Source organism: Vanessa tameamea, chromosome 23 (assembly GCF_037043105.1).
Source record: "Vanessa tameamea isolate UH-Manoa-2023 chromosome 23, ilVanTame1 primary haplotype, whole genome shotgun sequence".
In the NCBI taxonomy this organism is placed as follows: Eukaryota; Metazoa; Arthropoda; class Insecta; order Lepidoptera; family Nymphalidae; genus Vanessa; species Vanessa tameamea.
Genome location: NC_087331.1, coordinates 6,848,696 through 6,868,741, shown reverse-complemented (window position 1 = coordinate 6,868,741; position 20,046 = coordinate 6,848,696). Strand labels below are relative to the sequence as shown.

At 34.1% G+C, this 20,046-nt stretch overlaps 2 protein-coding genes across 3 annotated transcripts; both read right to left on the bottom strand.

Annotated features, from left to right (window-relative positions):
• Positions 1-249: 249 nt before the first annotated feature.
• LOC135193972 (chitin deacetylase 8-like) lies at positions 250-4,375 on the bottom strand. The gene is made up of 6 exons (XM_064218656.1): positions 4,171-4,375; positions 3,434-3,746; positions 2,728-2,995; positions 775-961; positions 503-640; positions 250-374 (listed from the first exon to the last, which is right to left on the bottom strand). The coding sequence occupies exons 1-6, from the start codon at positions 4,339-4,341 to the stop codon at positions 300-302; spliced, it is 1,152 nt and encodes a 383-aa protein (XP_064074726.1). The 5' UTR covers positions 4,342-4,375; the 3' UTR covers positions 250-299.
• Positions 4,376-6,558: 2,183 nt separating this feature from the next.
• Positions 6,559-11,680, bottom strand: LOC135193973 (chitin deacetylase 8-like). Of its 2 annotated transcripts, none has more exons than XM_064218658.1 (6): positions 11,472-11,680; positions 10,735-11,047; positions 10,029-10,296; positions 8,075-8,261; positions 7,803-7,940; positions 6,559-6,650 (listed from the first exon to the last, which is right to left on the bottom strand). In XM_064218658.1, exons 1-6 carry the CDS (start codon positions 11,640-11,642, stop codon positions 6,576-6,578), a joined length of 1,152 nt encoding a protein of 383 aa, XP_064074728.1. In that variant the 5' UTR covers positions 11,643-11,680; the 3' UTR covers positions 6,559-6,575. The 2 variants fall into 2 exon arrangements, with proteins under 2 accessions (XP_064074728.1, XP_064074727.1); XM_064218657.1 differs by lacking the exon at positions 6,559-6,650 and adding an exon at positions 7,534-7,674.
• Between the last annotated feature and the right edge of the window lie 8,366 nt (positions 11,681-20,046).

The following is a 20,046-nucleotide window of genomic DNA, read 5'->3' as shown; positions in this document are numbered from 1 at the left end:
AGTTTTTAATAATTATATTATTCCTTCAATTAAATGTCAAAGTTGTTTAGTTTTCTTATCTTGTGGGTGGAATAAACTGTAACTATAATATTGTTTTACATGGTTTATTATTTAAAATTGTATTTTGAATTGAAAAGAAAAATAGACAATTTCTGCATTGTATATGAAAAAAGAGAGAGAAATATAAAACTTAACGGCTTAACTTAACCTAAAGGGAAAGAAGATTAATACAACAAAGATTAATCTATTTGTAATTTATTTTTTATTAAGAATGTCGTTGTTAATCTTCTTTAAATAAATTATTCTCCGAGAGGATCGTTTAACCAAGGATATCTACGCGGGCATCTGTTGCAGATGGTCATGTAGTAAGACGTCTGAAAAAACACATTTTAAACGTAAAAAAAAATTATAAAAAATAAAAATAGAACATCATAATCTGATCTAACCTGAATGACATAAACGATATTTTAACATCAAATTATATTTTAATTTTTCAACTTACAGGATTGTGATCACTTTGTAATGGACCGCAGCTTGTAGGTCTGCAGGCAGCTGGAGTTAATCTTTGGCAATCTTTCTTCACGTATTCATCAACCGGGATAGGGTTTTGTACCCAATCAATAACATCATTGCCATTAACCTGATAATGTAAAAATGGTTACTTGTGCACCTTGTAAGATATATTCAGTACACACTACCAAAACTAATAGATATAATAAATCAATCGCTTAATAAGGAATTGCTAAATCTAAAAATGTGATATAATTATCTCACCATGAATACGTCGTTAAGATTGTTGATCATATCCAAGAAACGGGTAAACGCTCTCTGTAAACCAGGGTTCACGCGGATATACCATTCATGAATATAGAAACCGAAAGGAGCGCGGTTATTGAGGTAGTGCCTTTCAAAGTTTTCAAGGATGAATTTAAACCACCCTTCTTCGTTGTCTGAACCTGGACTGGAATACAAAATATAGTTACGAGTTAAAGTCTAAAGTCTTAAAACCAAAGAATATTTTTTATGGTACTGGTGGCAAAAGAGCAATAGTCACACCTGACGGGAAGTGACCACCACTAACTGACGGTCACTAATCAACTGGTGCTCTTCTAGGTACCGCAAGTGTTGTAGGCTTATAATGTATTACTTAGGAGAACAAAGAAGTAATGGCTATAGGCCTATAATTGGACGGGTCTGAGCGGATCGGGTGCTCCAAAGCAGTCTTACAGGAGTTCAGGACGACGCCTAATACGTAGGATTGCTGGAAAAGACACGTTAAAACCGATGCCAACTTGAGAGTGCATGTCTGTAGCACGATCGGAGGGATGAAATTGGGTCCACTCGACTTATGAATATATAAGGGAAGAAGTGCTTTATGAACTACACTTAGGCGGAATTTAACCTTCGGCATCGTGGTATCACATCGCGGTATTGTTGGCGGCGACTCTCCTCGGTCATCCAGAATCGAAATGGATGCGAAACGAGAGTCTAAAAGATCAGTTTTCTTGTGCAGGGTATGGGCCAATGACCTGTAGTGCTACATTCAGCGGCAGTTCACTAAACAAGGCCGTGAGGACCGGCATTGTACTCTGGACGAGACAGTGGACCAACGATCCCAGAGGGGGATCGACGGTAGCCTGAAGGTCAAATGATAAGTCAGCAGAAGGTCCAACAGGGAAGGAATACGATCCTCCACATCCGGTAATCGCGTTGTCAAGATGACCAGTTGTGTCAGTGAATCATATGCTATAGTGCGTAATCCTAGCCATTCGGCACGGTGAGCATTAAAATTGCTAAGAATTACAAACTCTGCGAATGGGACGGAATCTGTAGCTAGTTGGCCGTGCTCAACCAGTCGGTCGATTTCGCCATTATCGCTCAGGACCTATAGAGGGATGCATAGATTCGTGGATGATTATCGCAGTCTACAAGCAGCCAGATAATACATAACATAGGTCCGATAGTCCCAAACGGGTGAAAGGGGTTGCCTTATGATGACTGCTTCGCTTTCGCCGAACAGTTGCGAACGCAAAATTTCCGATCCTCGAAGTTCGGAGGGCGGCCTGGGCATCCCTCCTCAGGTGGTGTACGTCCTGAGCATGAATGCCCAGAGAGAGAACGAAATGTGGTAGCTTTGCTACCACTTTACGCTGATTTCTTGTAAAAAAGTGGACACTTCACCGGACGTGCCGGCCTAATCGGTTGCAACCGAAGGTATCTCTAATATACGAGTATATTATTATTGATGGTATTGATGAAAAAATCTATCTATTATTTAGCATGCCTTGCATTCTTTGCTTTTTGTCAGGGCCCTTTGTTAGCCCGTCTGGGTAGGTACCATCCACTCATCAGATTTTCTACCCCAAAAACAGTACTCAGTTTTTTTACTGTTTCGGTTGGAAGGGTAAGTGAGCCAATGTAACTACAGGCACAAGAGACATAAAATTTTTGTTCCCAAAGTTGGTGACGCTTTTACTACTTATTACTAATATGATATATTTCTTACAGCGCCATTTTCTATGGGCGGTGGTGACTACTTACCACAAGACACAGCGCCGTGAAAGACACAAAAAAAGTATTAAGGCGTTAATATTTTATAAGCCTATCTATGGTTTATATTATATATGTTTAGTATATAGTATATAGTTATAATATATGTTTAGTAGTCTCATAATTATACAAGGATATCTTAAGCTATGTTAAAATTACTAAATAATAAATACTCACTTGTAGTAGCATGAGTCTACCATTGAGCAAGGGAATCCTTGCATATCAGTCCAAGCAACCATAGGCAATATCCAAGGACCGGGGATGGATGCGGTAGGGCATGGAGGTATGATGCAATCTTGAGTAGATTCATAGTGAAGAGTGTAGGGCCATAGACCGGGGTCAGTGAATCTAATAGTAGGCCAACTTAAATCGTAGCGGAGACCAGCACTATTCATCATTTGGTAAGTTGAATTTCCAGACATTTGAAGGAAAGGACTGCGAAGGCCTGAAAATGAGATTTTCGTGTAAGTCTTAAATGTTTACATACATATGTATACATGTAATTTATAAGGTTCTCAGACATGAATATTAGAATGAGTTAAATGAATGTCCGAAATAAGATTAAGTTAACAGATCATTTAAAGCTATTACTTTATTATTGAAATGTATTAGCAACATCGCTAGTGTATAGATACATTTTACTATTTATACGATTTGTTTTCTCATTAGTGTATTAGTGAATGCACAACTATCACTAACATTTACCATTTCTCTTTAGTTTAACTGATGAGTTGTTTGTTATTTATAAAAACTGACATCCATTTAATTCTAATACATCTTGAACACAAATTAATGTTAACGAATTGTAATTACCTACGTAGATTCTTGTAAAACAATTTAGACTTCTATTATGATGTGATAAAGTAAAGTTATAAGTATTTACCATGAATTGCACTGATTGGAATATTTGCAAAGTGAGCCATTTGCGTTTTCTGATCACCGAATTCTCTCATCATAGTTTCGTAAGAAGCTTCTCTCCAGTATTGTGTGTCAGTTTTGTGAGTAATTGAATGTAGACCAATTTCAAAGCCACGGTTGTAGAGTTCATTGACCAAACTATAATCTGTGTACTCATGGTTGACAAAGAATGTTACTCCAACGTTGCATCTATTTTTGTTGACTCGGTTGTAGAGAAGATTACGGTAAAGTGGAATATTGTTAACATTAACACCATCGTCGAAAGTGAGGACGACGAACTGAAATGTGGAGAAAACTAGGAGTTATTACACAGCATTATTTTTATGGAAAGCGAATGCGTGCACTTGAAGCTTTAAAATAATGAGTCAGATTATTAATTATTACCCTAAATACGCCTTTTGTTGGATTCAGTTAGTTTAGAGATTATTTCAAGCTGCAGGTATTTAATATGTCTCAAAATTTAATATAAATATGTAGGTTTCAATGTTTCGTGTAACAGTCAAAAACACTGAACAGAAAGGCCTCACGGTTGCTTTGTTGTTTTCAGCCGATCGGCTTAAAAATTGTAGTATGATAGCTCGTTTAGATGTATCTCCAATTATACTTTCACATAAACACAATTAAATAATAATAATAATATTGATATTTTATTTTAAAATATATTCACATAAGTAAGGTAAGGTTGGACTTAAAGAAACTAACCTGAGGAGTATCTCTTGGCTCTAAGTTTCCAGGAATAGCGGACGATGAACATCTGCAGCTTGGTAGTTTGCATGCTTCTGTATCACATGGCTCTGCCAACTTTAATTCTTCGCCTTTAGTGTAGGCGAAGGCAACGAGCACCAATGAAAACAAAACAGTGGCAGTCCTCATGTTAGCTGCCTAATTTTCCATTTATCAAGTATCATAATTGATCAATATTTTCGACTATTTATACTCCGTACCTATTATTTTTCTTATCTTAATCTACTTATATTCTGAGATTTAATCGAAATACGCACATGTTTTATTTTTATACTTTATCTGTTTAATATTAGATATATTCTTTACTCGGAAACGAGAAAAATTTAGATTTTTTTTTAAAATAACCTTTGTGCACTCTAATTTTCTTATTTACTTAAGTTTGGTATTTGGATTCTCATTTGTGTAAATTAACGAGATAAACAATATTTTTATTGAATTTTCCTCTCATCCACGGAAAATTAGTTATTAGGGAATATACACGATTGTGACTATGTCTGGGACCCTCAAGAAACACCCGGCTTATAGTAGTATATTGAAATAGAGCCGAAGGAGCAATTTCAAGACGGTGAAACTAATTTTGTTTTACACTGTTCATACGTATTGTTCTCGATTTGGCTTCTGCTCAGCGATCAGAAATTGCGTTTAACGCAAAACCGCAGTACTGGCTTACATTATATTAACCATGTTTGGTATTAGTCCTTAATAATTTTATCTTATATTTAAGGTAAAAAATTAGTTGAGCATATTCGTGAAACTAAATTCAACTTTGATTCTAAGCTTTTGGCTGCCATAAAATATGTGTTATTAAAGTGAAAAACATGTTAATAAGAAACAAAAAATAGATAGACTTTTTTTAAAATTATTATTATCTGGTACATATGGACAAGCGACAATTATCATGTTTATCAATTTAAAAACATCAAGTATATTTATGATAAAAATTGCATATTATCAAAGTATGTAAGTATATATAACTCAGATAAGTGGGTTTACCCAATTTTCTTGTAAAATGCAGATTTTTTGTTTTATATCAAATTATTTTATAGATATTGTTCTATGTTCGGTTTGCTGAGTATTTACTAAATAAATAGTTTCTCAAATCCTATATAGAATATACTTGTCAAGCAAAATCTTCTTCTAGGCTAAACTCGCATAATAGCTCTTCTGATTGTTGTCGATCTACATATAATGACACTTAAATACTACATTGCATTCCACCCCGACAGACTAGTTTAAGAGATAATTATGCCAGTTGCAAGTTTGCAGTCGAAACAAAATTCTAATTCGACGATTTATGGATTTGTGTCACCTGTACCAATACAGACCAAAATAAAGAAACCAACGCGAAATCTAATGTACATGTTTCGAATGTAACTACTCGTAAAGAAGTCTTGGAGCGTTTGGAACAAGCTTCTGAAGACAGCGGGTTGAACAGAAGAGTAGCCTCGTTGTGACTTGAAAACAACTACATTTGAATCTGCTCGAGGTGTTGATGACTATGTGAATAAAATAATGTCGACCGCCCACATTCATAATATCAAACTTAATATTCCTGAGCACAGGCTCAGGAATATTAAGTTTGATATTGATGATGAATGGCTCACTACACTGATGTTAGCTGGCCTCTGGCATCAAGATGAGTGATGATCCTATTAAATCTTAATTCCTGAGTGACTTGACTTACTGGTTAGATCAGTACTTCAATCTTACTTAACTTTATGAATTTCACGAATTTGGTTTTAAAAGTCGAACGCCCAACAATATTATATAATACCCTTAATAGAAAACATCTATGGGTACCATCTCAAGTTCTGCCAATCAAAGAAGGAGTAAAGATTAACAAATCCTACATTTACATATTCCATGCGATTTGCTTCTAAGAAGAGATTTGCAGAACAAAGAAGAAGAAAGAACATAGCAGATTATATTCACAATAGACAGTTCTCGATTAATTATATTTATAACAATACAACACTTTTCCTCTTAATCTTGCTGACATTAAAAACAGCATTTTTTGTAACGTAATTTTTTTAAATGTTGACTTATTATTACTTATATTATATTACTAATAAATAAATATTATAATAAAAAAATAAATAATATTTATTTTTTATTATAATATTACGCATCAATTCAATGCCAAAATTGTTTAGTTTGCGTTTCTTGTGGTTGGATTAGACTAAAGCTATCATCTTATTCTATATGGTTAATTTGATAATGTTTCATAATTTAAAAGATATAATTTAAAAAAGGTTCAAGCTGATTAAATTCCGAAAGGCAAGGTAGGTTAATAAAACAAAGATTATTATATTTGTAAGTTAATTTATTTTCAAGAACGTTGTCGTAACTTCTCTTTAAATAAATTATTCTCCGAGAGGATTGTTTAACCAAGGATATCTACGCGGGCATCTGTTGCAGATGGTCATGTAGTAAGGCGTCTGAAAAAATATACATATTAAACACGTAAAAAAGTTTATAAAAAATAAAAATAGCACAACATAATCGATTTCGGCATTATCGCTTAGGACCTATAGAGGGATGCATAGATTCGTGGATGATTATCGCAGTCTATACGCAGCCATATAATACATAACATAGGTCCGATAGTCCCAAACGGGTGAAAGTTTCGCCGAACAGTGGCGAACGCAAAATTGCCGATTCTCGAAGTTCGGAGGGCGGCCTGGGCATCCCTGCTCAGGTGGTGTACGTCCTGAGCATGAATGCCCAGAGAGAGAACGAAATGTGGCAGCTTTGCTACCACTTTACGCTGATTTCTTGTAAAAAGTGGACACTTCACCGGACGTGTCGGCCAAATCGGCTGCAACCGAAGGTATCTCTAATATATATTATTATTGATATTATTGATGAAAAAATCTATCTATTATTAAGCATGCCTTGCATCCTTTACTTTTTGTCAGGGCCCTTTGTTAGCCCATCTGGGTAGGTATCATCCACTCATCAGATTTTCTACCCCCAAAAAACAGTACTCAGTTTTATTACTGTTTCCCAAGTTCAAATATTAACTTTTCTAACATTCAAAACGCCAACTTTCCTGTCCATACGTCCTTTTCGATAATGCTGGGAATGTATGTTTTTAATAATTATATTATCCCTTCAATTAAATGTCAAAGTTGTTTAGTTTTCTTATATTGTGGGTGGAATAAACTATAACTATAATATTGTTGTATATGGTTTATTATTTAAAAAATTGTATTTTGAATTGAAAAGAAAAAAAAAAGTCTGCATTGTATATGAAAAAAGAGAGAGAAATATAAAACATAACGGCTTAACTTAACTTAAAGGCAAATAAGATTAATAAAACAAAGATTAATCTATTTGTAATTTAATTTTTATTAAGAATATCGTTGTTAATCTTCTTTAAATAAATTATTCTCCGAGAGGATCGTTTAACCAAGGATATCTACGCGGGCATCTGTTGCAGATGGTCATGTAGTAAGACGTCTGAAAAAACACAATTTAAACGTAAAAAAAATTTATAAAAAATAAAAATAGAACATCATAATCTGATCTAATCTGAATGACATAAACGATATTTTAACATCAAATTATATTTTAATTTTTCAACTTACAGGATTGTGATCACTTTGTAATGGACCGCAACTTGTAGGTCTGCAGGCAGCTGGAGTTAATCTTTGGCAATCTTTCTTCACGTATTCATCAACCGGGATAGGGTTTTGTACCCAATCAATAACATCATTGCCATTAACCTGATAATGTAAAAATGGTTACTTGTGCACCTTGTAAGATATATTCAGCACACACTACCAAAACTAATAGATATAATAAATCAATCGCTTAATAAGGAATTGCTAAATCTAAAAATGTGATATAATTATCTCACCATGAATACGTCGTTAAGATTGTTGATCATATCCAAGAAACGGGTAAACGCTCTCTGTAAACCAGGGTTCACGCGGATATACCATTCATGAATATAGAAACCGAAAGGAGCGCGGTTATTGAGGTAATGCCTTTCAAAGTTTTCAAGGATGAATTTAAACCATCCTTCTTCGTTGTCTGAACCTGGACTGGAATACAAAATATAGTTACGAGTTAAAGTCTAAAGTCTTAAAACCAAAGAATATTATTTATGGTACTGGTGGCAAAAGAGCAATAGTCACATCTGACGGAAAGTGACCACCACTAACTGACGATCACTAATCAGCTGGTGCTCTTCTAGGTACCGCAAGTGCTGTAGGCTTATAATGTATTACTTAGGAGAACAAAGAAGTAATGGCTAAAGGCCTATAATTGGACGGGTCTGAGCGGATCGGGTGCTCCAAAGCAGTCTTACAGGAGTTCAGGACGACGCCTAATAAGTAGGATTGCTGGAAAAAATACGTTAAAACCGATGCCAACTTGAGAGTGCATGTCTGTAGCACGATCGGAGTGATGAAATCGGGTCCACTCGACTAATGAATATATAAGGGAAGAAGTGCTTTATGAACTACACTTAAGTGGAATTTAACCTTCGGCATCGTGGTATCACATCGCGGTATTGTTGGCGGCGACTCTCCTCGGTCATCCAGAATCGAAGTGGATGCGAAACGAGAGTCTAAAAGATCAGTTTTCTTGTTCAGGGTATGGGCCAATGACCTGTAGTGCTACATTCGGCGGCAGTTCACTAAACAAGGCCGTGAGGACCGGCATTGTACTCTGGACGAGACAGTGGACCAACGATCCCAGAGGGGGATCGACGGTAGCCTGAAGGTCAGATGATAAGTCAGCAGAAGGTCCAACAGGGAAGGAATACGATCCTCTACATCCGGTAATCGCGTTGTCAAGATGACCAGTTGTGTCAGTGAATCATATGCTATAGTGCGTAATCCTAGCCATTCGGCACGGTGAGCATTAAAATTGCCAAGAATTACAAACTCTGCGAATGGGACGGAATCTGTAGCTCACGTGGACGTGCTCAACCAGTCGGTCAATTTCAGCATTATCGCTGAGGACCTATAGAGGGATGCATAGATTCGTGGATGATTATCGCAGTCTACAAGCAGCCAGATAATACATAACATAGGTCCGATAGTCCCAAACGGGTGAAAGGGGTTGCCTTATGATGACTGCTTCGCTTTCGCCGAACAGTGGCGAACGCAAAATTGCCGATTCTCGAAGTTCGGAGGGCGGCCTGGGCATCCCTGCTCAGGTGGTGTACGTCCTGAGCATGAATGCCCAGAGAGAGAACGAAATGTGGCAGCTTTGCTACCACTTTACGCTGATTTCTTGTAAAAAAGTGGACACTTCACCGGACGTGCCGGCCTAATCGGTTGCAACCGAAGGTATCTCTAATATACGAGTATATTATTATTGATGGTATTGATGAAAAAATCTATCTATTATTTAGCATGCCTTGCATCCTTTGCTTTTTGTCAGGGCCCTTTGTTAGCCCGTCTGGGTAGGTACCATCCACTCATCAGATTTTCTACCCCAAAAACAGTACTCAGTTTTTTTACTGTTTCGGTTTGAAGGGTAAGTGAGCCAATGTAACTACAGGCACAAGAGACATAAAATTTTTGTTCCCAAAGTTGGTGACGCTTTTACTACTTATTACTAATATGATATATTTCTTACAGCGCCATTGTCTATGGGCGGTGGTGACTACTTACCACAAGACACAGCGCCGTGAAAGACACAAAAAAAGTATTAAGGCGTTATTATTTTATAAGCCTATCTATGGTTTATATTATATATGTTTAGTATATAGTATATAGTTATAATATAAGTTTAGTTGTCTCATGATTATACAAGGATATCTTAAGCTATGTTAAAATTACTAAATAATAAATACTCACTTGTAGTAGCATGAGTCTACCATTGAGCAAGGGAATCCTTGCATATCAGTCCAAGCAACCATAGGCAATATCCAAGGACCGGGGATGGATGCGGTAGGGCATGGAGGTATGATGCAATCTTGAGTAGATTCATAGTGAAGAGTGTAGGGCCATAGACCGGGGTCAGTGAATCTAATAGTAGGCCAACTTAAATCGTAGCGGAGACCAGCACTATTCATCATTTGGTAAGTTGAATTTCCAGACATTTGAAGGAAAGGACTGCGAAGGCCTGAAAATGAGATTTTCGTGTAAGTCTTAAATGTTTACATACATATGTATATATGTAATTTATAAGGTTCTCAGACATGAATATTAGAATGAGTTAAATGAATGTCCGAAATAAGATTAAGTTAACAGATCATTTAAAGCTATTTCTTTATTATTGAAATGTATTAGCAACATCGCTAGTGTATAGATACATTTTACTATTTATACGATTTGTTTTCTCATTAGTGTATTAGTGAATGCACAACTATCACTAATATTTACCATTTCTCTTTAGTTTAACTGATGAGTTGTTTGTTATTTATAAAAACTGACATCCATTTAATTCTAATACATCTTGAAAACAAATTAATGTTAACGAATTGTAATTACCTACGTAGATTCTTGTAAAACAATTTAGACATATATTATGATGTGATAAAGTAAAGTTATAAGTATTTACCATGAATTGCACTGATTGGAATATTTGCAAAGTGAGCCATTTGCGTTTTCTGATCACCGAATTCTCTCATCATAGTTTCGTAAGAAGCTTCTCTCCAGTATTGTGTGTCAGTTTTGTGAGTAATTGAATGTAGACCAATTTCAAAGCCACGGTTGTAGAGTTCATTGACCAAACTATAATCTGTGTACTCATGGTTGACAAAGAATGTTACTCCAACGTTGCATCTATTTTTGTTGACTCGGTTGTAGAGAAGATTACGGTAAAGTGGAATATTGTTAACATTAACACCGTCGTCGAAAGTGAGGACGACGAACTGAAATGTGGAGAAAACTAGGAGTTATTACACAGCATTATTTTTATGGAAAGCGAATGCGTGCACTTGAAGCTTTAAAATAATGAGTCAGATTATTAATTATTACCCTAAATACGCCTTTTGTTGGATTCAGTTAGTTTAGAGATTATTTCAAGCTGCAGGTATTTAATATGTCTCAAAATTTAATATAAATATGTAGGTTTCAATGTTTCGTGTAACAGCCAAAAACACTGAACAGAAAGGTCTCACGGTTGCTTTGTTGTTTTCAGCCGATCGGCTTAAAAATTGTAGTATGATAGCTCGTTTAGATGTATCTCCAATTATACTTTCACATAAACACAATGAAATAATAATAATAATATTGATATTTTATTTTAAAATATATTCACATAAGTAAGGTAAGGTTGGACTTAAAGAAACTAACCTGAGGAGTATCTCTTGGCTCTAAGTCTCCAGGAATAGCGGACGATGAACATCTGCAGCTTGGTAGTTTGCATGCTTCTGTATCACATGGCTCTGCCAACTTTAATTCTTCTCCTTTAGTGTAGGCGAAGGCAACGAGCACCAATGAAAACAAAACAGTGGCAGTCCTCATGTTAGCTGCCTAATTTTCCATTTATCAAGTATCATAATTGATCAATATTTTCGACTATTTATACTCCGTACCTATTAATTTTCTTATCTTAATCTACTTATATTCTGAGATTTAATCGAAATACGCACATGTTTTATTTTTATACTTTATCTGTTTAATATTAGATATATTCTTTACTCGGAAACGAGAAAAATTTAGATTTTTTTTTAAAATAACCTTTGTGCACTCTAATTTTCTTATTTACTTAAGTTTGGTATTTGGATTCTCATTTGTGTAAATTAACGAGATAAACAATATTTTTATTGAATTTTCCTCTCATCCACGGAAAATTAGTTATTAGGGAATATACACGATTGTGACTATGTCTGGGACCCTCAAGAAACACCCGGCTTATAGTAGTATATTGAAATAGAGCCGAAGGAGCAATTTCAAGACGGTGAAACTAATTTTGTTTTACACTGTTCATACGTATTGTTCTCGATTTGGCTTCTGCTCAGCGATCAGAAATTGCGTTTAACGCAAAACCGCAGTACTGGCTTACATTATATTAACCATGTTTGGTATTAGTCCTTAATAATTTTATCTTATATTTAAGGTAAAAAATTAGTTGAGCATATTCGTGAAACTAAATTCAACTTTGATTCTAAGCTTTTGGCTGCCATAAAATATGTGTTATTAAAGTGAAAAACATGTTAATAAGAAACAAAAAATAGATAGACTTTTTTTTAAATTATTATTATCTGGTACATATGGACAAGCGACAATTATCATGTTTATCAATTTAAAAATATCAAGTATATTTATGATAAAAATTGCATATTATCAAAGTATGTAAGTATATATAACTCAGATAAGTGGGTTTACCCAATTTTCTTGTAAAATGCAGATTTGTTGTTTTATATCAAATTATTTTATAGATATTGTTCTATGTTCGGTTTGCTGAGTATTTACTAAATAAATAGTTTCTCAAATCCTATATAGAATATACTTGTCAAGCAAAATCTTCTTCTAGGCTGAACTCGCATAATAGCTCTTCTGATTATTATCGATTTATACACTTAAAAAATAAAAGATTATTCTATACGGAAGTTGTAGATTTTGAAAAAAACGATGCGGTATTTATGTCGCGGGACTTATCAAAGTTGTGGTGTAAATTCACTAGTGGTATTAAATGTCAAGACATAATGTCAGTTTCATATAATAGTATCATGGACTAATTTTAGTTAAATTTTTATTTTGTTGCAAACATTCAATGACATGAATTTAAAGAGCCATAATTTTTTTTTTTTTGGATTCTCCACCTCCAGTCGCTCTGCCAACTCCTGGGGTAATAAAACCAAATTCTGCACAACCATTATGTTTTGGGGGGAGGTGGATCGGGCCTCCGGGACTCTCACATACCGGACGAAACGCGGTAGCTTGGCTACCACTTTACGCCGATTTTAAGTGAGAGAGCGGTACTTCCCCGGGAGTGCCGGCCCATTCGGCTGCAACTCGAAGGTATGCAGTGTGGCTCTACCACTAGTAAATATTATTGTTATTGGTGAAAACAATTAATTGTAAATATAATACATTATTTTGTATGTATGAATATAGAGCGAACCTCCACTAAAAGATTACGCGAGTGCCAACTGAACCAGCTGTTCAACAATAACTCCCTAGCAATAACGTATCCCCAAATGTCAAAATTAAAGTATCCCTTATCCGGGTAGACTCTTTATAGGTCTTTGAATCGTTAAGTATCGTAATTATTTAAATGTAAATATATTACCGTTTCGGAATAGAACGTCTACCTTACAGAACCGGCAATAAACATAGTAGGTACAGTTTTTAAGTAATTTACATAAGTGTATTTATTTTATACAGTTTCAAATCAACGAAGACTTACTTAACATTTTAAATAAATGTATATATGTATGTAAATAATGTATTTAATCGAAAAAGAGACTGACCTTTGATATGAGATTTAAATTTAATTATAAATTAATGTCTTCGAAGTCGTACACCTAACTATTTCAATTATTAAAATAGTTACGTTAGTAGTAAAGGCTTGAGTTAGAACTAAGTAATAATATAATCAATATAATATATCAAAATACAGAAAAAACTTCGAAAAACATTTACGAATATCATTCAGATAAATCTATACCTATATATAAAAGCGAAATACCACACAATGATTAATCATAAAATTTGAGAAATTATAACACCGATATTGAAATTTAGGTAGGTAGGTTCCTTAAGAGCCGAGATGGTCCAGTGGTTAGAACGCGTGCCTCTTAACCGATGATTTCGGGTTCGAAACCAATGAATTTCATGTGCTTAATTTGTGTTTATAATTCATCTCGTGCTCGGCGGTGAAGGATCGTGAGGAAACCTGCATGTGTCTAATTTCAACGAAATTCTGCCACATGTGTATTCCACCAACCCGCATTGGAGCAGCGTGGTGAATTAAATAATGTAATGTAGGTTCCTTATAGGGTGTAGACATCTGCTAAGAACTAAATTTACGAAACCACCCCTAAGAGGGTAAAACGGTTCAGTTAGTTTTATATAAAATTATACTTAAATTTTGCTTTTTACATTATTTTTTGTAAAGCAACTTTATATATTAGAACTTGCAAACGATACAATTTTACATATATTACAAATATATTTAACATAGAAGATCATTTATATAGACTCAAAATAGAAAAGTACCAAAAATTGATCCTCTTGAAACACCTATACTTAGTAAAGATTCCGAAGACTTTATTCCTTTAATAGAATTTTGAATAGCCTTTGACATTAACACTCAGAAATTTTAAGTACCTTAATTATAAGATCATTGATCATTTGTGTATCTTATCAATATTATGTATGTTTACTATCTATCAAGTTGTTTTATTAATTAGTAGAACATAATTTTACTATTTAGATTATGCTAGATATATTATTAAAATAAAATCAGATAGCGATCTAAATTGATTTATAAAATTCTTCGAATCTATATATACAAATAATTTTATTAACGAAGTCAGTATGAAAAATTTGAAAAATTAGTCAATGATCGATTACCTTCAGATAAAATTATAATAAGATTTAGAATATCAGATTTAGAATTAGATTAAGATAATTGCTTTGTATTCTCAGAATATTTAATTTATTTGGAAATATATTATTACTAAGTTATTTATTTTAATTATTTTGTATTATAATATTACCACCCACACATCATAAAGCCTGATACTAAACAATACTTAGTGAGCGTTCTGTTTTGGTGGGTGAGTGACCTAGTGAAAATACAACCAAAGGGGACCTAACAACTTAGTTCCAAAGATCGGTGGTGCATTGACGATTTTCTTTTTATGTAATCGATAGATGGACCGGCAAATGGGCTGATGTTAAGTGGTCACCACCGCCCATAGACATTGGCGCTGTTAGAAATATTAACCATCCCATCTACTTCGCCAATGCGCCACCAACCATGGGAGCTAAGATGTTATGTCCCTTGTGCCTGTAGTTACACTGGCTCATTCACTCTTCAAACCGGAACACAACTATACCAAGTATTACTGCTTGGCGTCAGAATATCTGATGAGTGGGTGGTACCTACCCAGACGGGTTTGCACAAAGCGTAGGGCCTTAGCACCAAGGAAACGATGAAAAGTATGGTTAATATTTCTTATAAGATCCAATGTATCTGGTTGATAGTGATTACATATCAGCTCGTCGATTTGCCAGTCTACCAACCTGATTTAAATAAGAAAAAATAGACTTCAGTTTTGTAAATAGGTTAAAAAAAAAACAAGATATTAATAGATATTTACAAAAAATATGTTTTTATTAGTAACCAGTTTAGTTTACTTCACATAAATCGACATATTATAATTGAGATGCTTAAGAATGATATGAAGTTTTAATTATTTCGTACAAACATCGCTTCAAAAATAAGGAGAGGCAAAAACTTTGAGCAGCGAGGTTGTTGACTGTTTTTTTTTTTCATCGAATGCGTGCCATAGCGGAACTGTGTCTACGTGTCTGGATTTTTTTTAACGATTACAACAATTATCTGCCATTGCTGTAATGCTGTTAAATTTTACAGGGCCCGTTAATATCGTTTAATTTGTAATCAGAGGGCAATTCTACTAATTAATTGTTACTTATCACATAATCGAATCGTTTGAGATATAGGTTGATTTAAGAATGTGAAGGATTAGAATGAATAGCATTTTTAGTTCCAATTCAGTACTGATGCTCGAGGTACGATTGGTTTATATTATTGAAGAATAGCCGAAGGTGGTTCGTAATATAATCAGGAACAAATTAAGCGCCATAAATTCGTAGAATTAGTCATCAAGAACTTAGGTAAAATATTTTTTTTTGATCACCTGATATTTAATTTTCTTTAAGAGATAACGAAAAAATCAAAACAATTAAAAACGTCGGATTAATTTTCAAATAATTAGTTTTTTATCACGATATCTTATCACTTTTCTACGGAAATTAAATAATTAAATCAACAATGTGATTCCAAATAATAGGAGAAGATTATATATTTGCCTCGTTGGCCTAACGTTTAGATATAAGGCCGCAGATCAAGATAAAAAGTTATTTGGTTTTACCTTCGAAAAATTCTCAGTAACAGTTCGAAATCTGAAAGTTGGAAGTGTGTACACACCCGTGCTTTGGAAAACACGTACACTATGCCATACAGATGTGCCATCCCATTGGGTTATGAGAGTGAGGGAACTGTGTCAGGCTCGCACAGACACTTGTACCATATAATGTGTCCTGCGTAATTCAGCCAGGCCAGGGCGACATCATCATCATATTAGTCGAAAAATTCTGATTCAAATCAACTCATTATACTAATATTTCACTTGAAACCACCAGGTAAGTGTTATGAACAACCTTTCAAAGTTTCAACTCAATCGAATGGTTTCGATATGGAATATGGACAAAGCCGTTCGTTTTTATAAAAAAGATAACTGAAATCAGTTCTATATAATGATTTAATTCAGCAATTGTATAATACATGCACAATAAAGTAGAGAAACATTGATCATTTTCGAAGCGATTTTAAGCAATACAGCATTAATCCTTATCCAATTAAGTATATTAAATACATTGTGCATTTAATATAGATCAATATGGTCCTTTTCAGTATATAATTTAAATGAATATTTTCGAAGATATTACAGATTTAAAACGCAGGGACATAGCGGTTTGTATTGTCTAAAGACTGAAAATATGTGAACGTTGTAAGATATTCTGTAGTTTATTTAGTATCAGCAATGCATCCGTGCGAAGCCGGGACGGGTCGCTAGTATATTATAAAATACAGATATATATAAATAGTATAAAACTGACATTTCTGTTCCTATCAGTATCTCCTCTTCCTTCTTCTAAATCAATCAATGTTTTTGATACGGTTTTCACTAACAGAATAACCGAGCAAAGAGGAAGGTTTTAATATATAATTTGTAAAAAAAATTATAAAATGACTGAACTGTGATGTTGATTTATTCAAAAAACAGTTTTTGGATTGCTAGATATGCTGGTTAGCCTTGAGAGATGCATCAAGACAATGTTCTAGAATATTCTAGGTTTATAGAAGCTAGATACTACTTTTCATCACCTTAGGTAAATTCATAATTATATGTTTATATATTACAAATATAGGTATAATAGTATAAATTATTTGCCAAGATATTTTCTCCAATTTGTTATTAATCATTATTTAAATAAATGTGTTAGTTACGTTGGGCATATAATATAGATTAAAATCGTTCGTTTTTTTTTATGTTATAGGTGGCAAACGGGCAGGAGGCTCACCTGATGGAAAGTGACTACCACCGCCCAAGGACATCTGCAACATCGGGGGGCTTGCAGATGCGTTGCCGGCCTTTAAGGTTTGTTGTCGTTTCCACTATAGCAGTCGTATGTATGTACTTACGTAAGTAGTACTTTAGAAGATAATATCATGGTTTCCAAGTTATTTGCATCGAAAAAAATCTTTTGCTTCGAAACGTGGCTGTAGTTTCCTGGTTGAGTGTGTCCAGATAGCTGCTGGTGCAATGATGGCATGCCTGTTCCCTTAGATATAAACAATATCCACATGTAGCTGGAAATTTGGTGATGTACCCACTTTAATTTTTTATACAAACTTAGTTCCACCGGCCTGGCGAACGGTGTATTAAATAATTAAATATACAATCGTCAGTGGCGCCTAAATTTTAATATTTAATAAGAAAAATTATAACGCATTGTATTTTCAAACATTCCTTTTATCCCAAGTGACCCACGCTGAGTCTAGCTGGCATATTTTTTAATTATCTATAGTACAAAAGCTGTAACTAAATTAACTAACTAAACTTATTGTAAGATTTATAAATGTTGGTTTCTACAATTAAATAGTTATATAACAAAACTGTTTTCTTCAAATCCATACCCGCAGAAAAAGGAAACAATATATATATTTAATCTCATTTAAGTTGTAAAATTCTTATGAGAAATAAATATCTAAGCCTGATATAATAATAACAATACTTTATTAATTAATTACCTGATTGTATGTAGCCTTTCACAGTATGATAACATTTATAAAGTAAAAGATTATTTTGAAGTAGAATATTATCTAGAACAACATCCTGGTGATATAAAAAATGAAGACTTAATGTCAGAAGTCGTATTTATAGTTGGTTATCAAACGAAAGATGATCATGATCGCGAAGCATAACTTTAATAGTCGTTGCCCAAAACAATGTTACGTACATGTTACGTAATTTAGTTTTATTAATTAAATAATTGTCCTTAGCTTCCTTAGAGTTGAGCCTTACTTCATACAGACAGACAAATATACCGATTTACTTTCGCATTTATAATATTAGTATAGCTAAGATTAACGCACCAGTGTAGTCCAATAACTTGGGACTACATTTAAAAACTTTGACCTAAGATAGTATTTTTGGATTTTTATACGTAGATATTTTTGTTCCTTTGCGTTCCCTATAAATCAATCCTCGTTCTCAGAAATACAATAGAAAGGTTCTATAATTAAACAATAATATTCAATTTTATCTTTGACATAATTTAGTAATTAAAGTGCATTAAAATTATCATAAATCATAATAATTATTACATGTATCCGCTTTTATTGAAAAAATCGATATGTTTCGAGATTAGAGTACATTATAATATAATCAAGTAACGAAACGCCTCGAAACAGAATGTCTTTATACAACTTTTATCTCCAATATATTATGCATGTATTATAATTTTATTTAAAAAATCAATCCCTTGCGTAATTTCACAGATCTAAGCATACACAGGAACAGACAGTTTATACTATGTAGTGATAAAGTTCTCGTCGCGACGTGATTTCGACGCGACGCTTGCTGGGAACTGGATACGTCTTGGAACGGGAGGTATTTCCGATATGATCCGTGCAGTTATCTCCCTTAGAAATTATTACATAGATATGTTCAAAGTTTGAATTAGATACTTATATTAAATCTGCCTTCGTTGATCTTGATATCCTGATGGATTACATTTTCGTGACCGATTTGAGCCACGGTGAAAACTCTTAAGGGAATATGATCAACTAAGCAGGATAAATTACAGTACAAAAGTGTGTTCACAAGCGCACTCTCAGTTGATTCTCATAATATAACAGCCTGGCTAATCCTACATGATAGGAAAGAGTTTATGCGCAGAATAAGGGTTTACGATTTGCGCACTGGAGACTATCCACTATTAATTTCCAGGCTCGGGGATGCTGCTGAGAATTTCTCGACAGAAAAACACAGTGACTTTTTAGAACCGCCGCCCGGAACTTCAGCCCATGGACCTTGGGATCTATCTATGCCAGTCTGTAAAACATTTTTATCGGATTTAACGACTACAACGAGTTAGATATGGGCTATGGATTTTCTGATTATTTCGCCAATGTCATGTAGGATTGAGAAGCCACGAATGAGATTAATCGGTTGAGATAACAAACTCAATTAAATTTTGAAGACAATTACAGTAGTAGTCATTTCCTTGTTAATACTTAACCTAGAACAACACAAACATTAAGAGTTAATTATAGGGTAACTTAAAAACAATTGTTAGTATTCTAAACTATATACATAATGTAATAAAATATTTGACTCAATTGGACTATTCACAATTTAAATGGATTGTTTTTGTCTTAGCGCAAAGACGACGACAGCAGTAACGCCATGTTGAGACCTCTTTTTATGTGACAAGGGGGTACCTCAGGGTGACGATTTATCGCCTCTGTTTTTTATAATGGTCATCAACTCTTCCTTGTACTATATGTATCCCAAATTAAGATTTATCGTTACAAACTCTTGAGTAGTTTCATTGTGCAATTGACGACCTTAATGGTGATCACTATTATACCGAGGTTCACTCT